Source organism: Otolemur garnettii, unplaced genomic scaffold (genome assembly GCF_000181295.1).
Source record: "Otolemur garnettii isolate 467f Iridium unplaced genomic scaffold, OtoGar3 scaffold00001, whole genome shotgun sequence".
NCBI lineage: Eukaryota > Metazoa > Chordata > Mammalia > Primates > Galagidae > Otolemur > Otolemur garnettii.
In genome coordinates this window covers 32,234,981-32,242,743 of record NW_003852396.1, presented here as the reverse complement: position 1 = coordinate 32,242,743, position 7,763 = coordinate 32,234,981, and the positions used below count along the sequence as shown (strand labels likewise).

At 34.5% G+C, this 7,763-nt stretch overlaps 1 protein-coding gene across 1 annotated transcript; it reads right to left on the bottom strand.

The window, feature by feature from the left end:
- Nucleotides 1–6,611: 6,611 nt before the first annotated feature.
- On the bottom strand, nucleotides 6,612–7,547 carry LOC100965755 (olfactory receptor 52E2). Its single transcript, XM_012802207.1, has one exon. The coding sequence runs from the start codon at nucleotides 7,545–7,547 to the stop codon at nucleotides 6,612–6,614; it is 936 nt and encodes a 311-aa protein (XP_012657661.1).
- Between the last annotated feature and the right edge of the window lie 216 nt (nucleotides 7,548–7,763).

Genomic DNA, 7,763 nt, shown 5'->3' with positions numbered 1-7,763 from the left:
AAAAAAAAAAAAAAAAAATGTAGTGTAGTGCTAAAACTTGAGTCCCAAGTCAGACTGGGAGACTGATTGAGCATTTGGCACAGACTGTGCATTTTTCATGTATAAAGACATTAACATTTTGAAAGGTCTTCCTCTAAGGTTTTAGAAAACTACTATCTCATACTCATTTGCTCAAACCACACGCAATACCTAGAATAAATTTCAAAATAATTTCAGTTATATTGAGATGTCAGTCTTCTTTGATGACATATCAAACCTTAATTAAAGAAACATCATTACAAAATCACTTAAAGACACACACCAATACCTGCACCTGGAACTTGACAATATGCACAAAACCACAAATGAAATTGGACACAATGGTGGAAAATCCAACAGGGAGCTTGAACTGTTGCATTAAGTATTACTAATTGAACAATACTAATTTAGGAACTCAGAACCCAAAATTAGGAGTGAAACTATCAATTCATCCTTTGCATGTTTACTCATATGCCCTCATAAACATACTGTATTGTACCATAAATATCAAAATGGTTGCACAAAGAAGAGAAACACCGCAGCTGGAAATTACCTTCTGGAGAGAAATCACCTCAGGAGAGAAATGCGTCTCTTTGCCATGGATATTCTAATGGGAATTAACCCACAACTTCCAAACTGTATCAGTAGACAAATTCCCAGGAATATATCAGGACATACAACAATTGTATCCCTCACTGCACAGTGCACTGAAGAGATGCCTTGAAAGGAGATTTTTATAGAAATAAAGAAGAGACAGTGTTAATGAACAATATCGGGCTGAAAGATCTGTGTTCCTGATTTACCATACTGCAGTTGTGACCCAGCCTTTCTTCCTCCCCTCCTTTCTCCTTCCCTTTATTGTTTCATATACACATACATACATATACACATATATATGTCTGTATTAAAGAAAGAAGGAATGGAGAGTATGTAGGAAAGAAAGAAGAAAAAAGAAATGAGGGGAAAAGAAAATAAAAGATGGAAGGAAGGAAAGAAAAAGGAAAGTAGGTCTCACCTTTAATTCAGTACCGAGAAAAATAAGAAGGAAAACTTCCAATATTGAGAAGTATTTTATAAATCATATTCAAGGATAGAAAGTTCCCAGCCTGTAAATACTACAAGATTATGTGTGAAGACCATCTCCATTCTTATTTATCTACCTACTTCTTTGTTATCAACTTCATAAATGTGCACTTAATCCTGGTCCTCTGATAATCATATTTACTTCTATTACTATTATTGTTAATATTATTAACCTTATCTTAACATGAGTTATTCTGAATGAAAGTTATCATTTACAGCACAACTTTAAGTTCCCACTACATCTTTACTTCAAAAATTTAAAAGTCACAGCGTGATGCAGTAATGACCTCTTTCAGACAAAACATCTTTCTACAATAGTGATATACAGAATAGTGGCTTAATATCTCAGCTATGTGCTTCCTGTCAAGTGTTGGTAGAGAATCTGTAATCACTATCCCCCCCCCACCACACATTCACTGGGAAACTCACCTCCAACAGGCATGAGTTCAGAGAGTTCTAAGGAAAAGGAGCTTTATTCTGTCACTACATAGGGCCCTTGGGAGTGTGTATGAAATCACAGCCAACTTAAAACCCTTCTATGAAGTAGTACTAACACCTCAGAGTCTCCTGGGAAAGATCTCACTTTTTGCACCAGATATAGAGGTTTTGATGTAGAGGCTAATGCCCCGCAAAACATATCCCAACAAATATATTACCAATAGAAAGCAAGGCTGAAACACAGAAATAATGCCACCAAGATGTATTCATATAAGATGAACAAAATTTCCTTCTGGGTAAATTACACATGTCGATCTGATTAGATATTATATCGATGCAGATTTAAGATTGTGTATCCCCAATATTTATATTCACTTCTAAGCACTCATCAAAAATTTATTAAGATATCAAGGTTATTAAATAAGACTAAAGCTTCCATATCATCCATGCAGTATTAATATCACTGTCTTTCAATGTAATCTAACTTAAATTAATTCAAAAAGTCATAAAAATAAAATAAGCTGAAATAATACATTTGTGGACATCAAAAATGCCAGTCTAAAGAAAAGTGTTTCAAAATGTACCAAGTAACATATCAACATATATGTTCAAACAGAGTTAATGAAAAGTCAAATTACATTACTTAGCTGTGCAAAGACAAGAAACAATATCATTTATATAGAAAGAGACACACATACACATCTATACATAAATAAAGGTAAAAAGAAGGGGAGTCTGGGTCAATTTTAATATAATTTAGATGGGGAGCAGAAAGAGGGAGAAAAAAGATAAAAATTCATATAAATTAATCTTAATCCTCATGTGTATCATAGCCAATCAATAAATCTAGTTTGAAAAGAATCAGTTCCTTTTGAATAAACCTATCATACAATGATATGGAATTAAATGACAATGATATAAATATTCACACATCCAGATGATTTTAAAAGAGAATAAATATCTCCAGAGAGTAAAACTAGAGAGTGATTGGGTGGAATGAGGACGCATGTTCTTGTCGATTATCAGGCATCTGGTAGTACTATTAAGTATTAAAATGCAATGCTTTCTCAGATGTTTAAACCATTTGCTCTCATACTATAAATTAAACCATGAAGTAAATATAGTTTGTTTTATTTTTCACAAGGAAGTCTTTATAGTTCAAATTTCTAGTACACTCGCATAACAGAAATCTGAGCACTCAATATTCTCTTCCATTTCCTAAAGTTTTACCTAAACTCACCTGTAATCCTGCACTTTTGAAGACATGCCTTAATCAATTTATTCTTTTCTATCACTACTCTTTTTAAGTTGTTGATTCTAGTGGTCTAATTCCCATCCATATGATCTCTTCCACGTATCTTCCCTCTATTCTCAACACAGTGAGATGATGACATGTTTTCTATGCTACTTTGAGATTCCAAGACACAAGTGGAGGGTACTTAAAATATTTCAAACATTCACCAATTCCACCATCTTTTGCAACACTGTGAAACTCAGGAATCTCTGTTGTTGTTGCTTTTGTTGTTCCATGCTAAATATCAGTAATCATTCTTTAATCTGTTCTAGATCCTCTATTCATGAAGACCAACCCACATTTTTTTCTGACTTAATAGGAATGAAGATGTGATTTCCTTTCTTCCTAAAAGCTTAAAACAAAATGCAGTTCAAAGATTATCTTCATCGTAGTTCATGGCATGGGAAAAAAAGGCATAGAAAACATTTTTCTCAAGCAGATTACATTTCCATCTATATTTTCTTCATGGTTCCTCCCAATCTGCTTTCACCTGTCACCAGTTTATCCCTAGATAACATTCAGTAGTGTCACATTTGTAAGGAAAATTAGCCTGATATTGAAGAGATACATAAACATATTTTGCTATGCCAGGATATCAAAAACCAAGATTTTCTATGTTGTTCTCTGTGTTTTCTATTTTTATTCCTCCCCCTAGGTTGGAATTACTAAATGCCCTAACTGAAAGGAAAAATGAAAAAAAAAAAATACAAAATTAAAATGTGATCACACTTTGACTCTTACTGTTTAAAAATTTGTGATTAATTTAAAAATTTACAGAATTCCCTTCAATGTATAATATACTCTTATACTTTACCTTTGGGTAGGCAAATATTTTAACAAGCCATAAAACAAAACATTGCACATGAAAATTTTAACAACTTCTACTTATATTAATATAAAAACACTTCTTATCACACAGACAGAGGTGTGTTTGAGAAAGAACAGTGCAATGAGTAAAGAGAGCAGATGAGAAGATTAGAAAGATACAAAGTGAGAATTAGAAGGTGAGAGAAGTGAGGACTAGAGAAGCAGGGAAGAGAAAAGACCAAAGAGAAACAGAGCCTTGTGTCATGTGATCTCTGAGATTGAGAGTTTCACCATGTCTTCAGAAGCCACTTTTTTTAAAAGGAAAGATTAGATTAACAAAGGAGAATTTGCAGCACAATAAGGTATAGACCATTTAGATTAATAAGAGTTTGTTGTAACATCATGATGAGATTGAATAAGTTAAAATGCAAATGATTTTTTTTACCCTAAGTCTGTATTTTATTTTCACAAAAAATTAGAGTTCGAAGAAACCAATCAATGGACCAATATTTCCTGAATAACCACCATATACATGACAGTGTAAGACAAGAAGGGAGAAGTACTAAAATATATATTACCAGTTCTTTCCCTCAGGACAATCCTTAGCAAAGTGTTAAAAATCTTTTTTTTTTCTTTTTTTTTTTTCTTTTCCTGTTTATTATTTATTTATTTATTTTATTTTATTTATTTATTTTTATTGAATGGTAACTATGTACATTAATGCACTTCTAGGGTACAGTGTGGGGTTTTCACATGCAATCCGAAATATTTCCATCAAACTGGTTAACAGAGCCTTTATGTCATTTTCTCAGTTATTGTTTTAAAACGTTCACATTCTACTCTTAGAAAGATTCACGTGTACCCCTGTCAGATAAACCTCAGAAGTGATCCCTCCAATCCCCCTCCCTCCCCCTCCCCAATGCAAATGATTTTTAAAAATGTTTTATCTTTCCTTTCTTAAGAAAAACAGTTGTCATGGAGAAAATAGAAATATGGGATCTTGAGAAGAATGGAAGATGATGATTTAAAGGGAACTATTTTAAAGTGATGTTGATGGAAATTTGAAGAGGTGTTCATGATTATAAAATTCATTATAAAAGGAGGTAGAGAAAGTTCTGCTATATCACTTTTACTGCTAGGTACTGAACTTCACTGCCCTCTAACCTGAGTAACAGAGGGAGACCCTGTCTCCAAAAAACATAGATGGATAGATACATACAGAGAGAGAGAAAGAGAGAGAGAGGGAGAAAGAAAAATCATTTGCATTGGGCATGGAGGAAATTTGTATTCTTTCAATTTCCCTTGAACAAGAACTTCAAGGGAACCATAATATTTTTATAAAATTTCTATGACTGGTTGTCTATCAGTCCCTTCCTTGTGTCTGTGTATATATTTGTACATATAAATATATACTAAACTCGTGTAATTAACACTAATTGTACTTTAGTTGGTTCACAACTTGAGGGAATTTTATTTGAGGGTGATATAAAAACATATAAACATCTTTAATAGTATTAATTTTATAAAGATGCACAATCAAAAAAAATGATTGTAATACAAGTAATAACAATGGCACTACTAATAGCTGACAACTATTTTGTATCTTCTGTAAATACTTACGAATTACTTTAGAATCATATCATTACCACCTTCATGCTTAATCTGTGAAGCAGAAATTGGGACAATAAATATAAAATAAAGAAATTGAGGATCATTGGAACATATATTAGAGACAGGACTAGGACTGAACCTGAGTTTTATTTAATATTAAGATGATATAAATGAAGACACAACAAAGAAGGAAATAGTCACAAAAGTGAAAATAAGTTAGAAAACAAATAAAACTATGGAGGGAAAGGCAGGCAACAGCTCTAGACTGTAAGCATTTTTTGCTTGTTTGTTAGTTTGTTTTGTTATGTTTTTTAAATATTAAAACCATAGCTTGGTCCATAACAAGCTAAGTATATTTGTGGCAAACCTTAGACAAAAATTTGTATGAAAGCTATTTGTGGTTTCATTTTTTTTCTTACTTTCTTTCCATGTGCAAAATCAGTACCACATATGTAATCCACAGCACAATTTTGAATGTTTATAAAGTTTATGATGAAATTAGAAGATATATGATTTAATTCTTCGGATGGAATGAAAATGACTGATATTTCTGGAGATAGAGAAAAAAATGGAGCCTTAGGAGGGAGATGCAAAGTAAAAAGACAGAGCGGCATAGAGGTTTGGAGATCAAGAAAGAAAAACTTGGAAACATCCACATGAATGATATAGAATAAAGAGTGCACAAAATAAATTGAGCTATTTCAAACCCTGCCAATGTCATCAATCATCAAAAGTCACATACAAGAAAATGGGCTGTCATTTATCACATGAATTGGATATGAAAGCTGATGCTTTGATTTCTGAGCACAATAGTATACTTAGAGTAAGGAACCAAATAAATAAACCTGTCTGTTAAGAGTATATACTTTTTTATTTCAGATTGTTATGAGGGTACACATGACTAGGTTACATTGTGTTCAGAAGGGAAAGTCCAGCTGAAGCTTCGCCCTTCACCCAGGTAATGTGCCGTATACCCCTACACTCTATCCGTTATGTCAGAACTTAAGAACTGCTCCCCTCCTCTTTCCTCCTCTCCCCTTCTTGAATTTAATTCTATTTTCTTCTAATGTGGGCCAGTAGTTGTTGACCTACTAGTTTCAGCATAGTATTGAGCACATGGGCTACTTACTTGTCCATTCTTAAGACACTTTATTAAGGAGAATGTAATCCAACTCCATCCAGAGTAAATACAAAAGATGCAAAGTCTTCATCTTTTATGAATAAATAGTACTCCATTGTATACCTACACCACAGTTTAATAATCCATTATGAATATATTTAAATTTACTTAATATAATGAAGGATTTCTCACTCAACAGGTCCATGTTATATGTATTAGATGTTGTTCTGTTTAAATTCCTTATTTTTGTAATAATATTTTCTTCACACGGTCATAGATCTGTTTGGTTCTGACCCCATAGATGACAGGATTGAGCATTGGTGGCACTACAACATAAAGATTGGCCAGGAGTATGTGGATATAGCGGGGCACATTTCGACCAAAGCGATGTGTCATGAAGGAAAAGAGGGCTGGGGTATAGAAGGCAAGGATTACACAAACGTGAGAACCACATGTGCTGAGGGACTTGAGTCGGGCTTCATGGGAAGGAAGACGGAAAACTGCACGGAGTATCTGCACATATGAGAGGCCAATGGCTACGATGTCAAACACCAGGATTGAAATAGCAGCCAAACCATAGATGATGTTGATCTTGATGCTGGCACAAGACAAACGAGCAAGACCCATGTGCTCACAGTAGGTGTGGGGAATGACATGATTCCCACAGAAGGGCAGACGCAAAATGAGAAATACAAATGGAATAACAGAAATAAATGACCTCACTAACACACCAAGGCCAATCACAGAAACAACCTTATTGGTGAGGATGGTACCGTATCGAAGTGGGTTGCAAATGGCCACGTAGCGGTCATAAGCCATTGCCAAGAGGACTGCTGACTCCATACCAGTAAAGTTATGGATGAAAAACATCTGGATGAGGCAGGCTCCAAAGAGGATCTCCCTGAGGCTAAACCAAAAAATCCCAAGCATCTTAGGAATAGTCGCTGTTGAGAGGCCCAGGTCAATGGTAGCCAACATGGCCAGGAAGTAGAACATGGGCTGGTGCAGGGTGCTGTCTGTCTTGATCACCAAGAGAATAGTGAAGTTCCCTATGAGTGCTGTCATGTACACAGCACAGAAGGGAAGGCCGATCCAGATGTGAAGTGATTCTAGTCCTGGGATCCCCAGCAATAAGAAGGAGGAGGGGTGAAACTGGGTTTCATTGGGAAGGACCATTCTGCCTTGGAATGCAAATGTCCATGGTCTTTACAAAGGTATATTTGTCAACCTTCAGGGCAGCAGTTCAACTTTAAGTGGTGGAAATCTAAAGAAAATTAGGGCATCATACAATTGCATTCATTTTATTCTTCTGTTCATTCACACAATCCAAAACATACTACACAAAGGACAATATGATAATACAAATTCTCAATGAGAGGGCTCTAGAAGAAG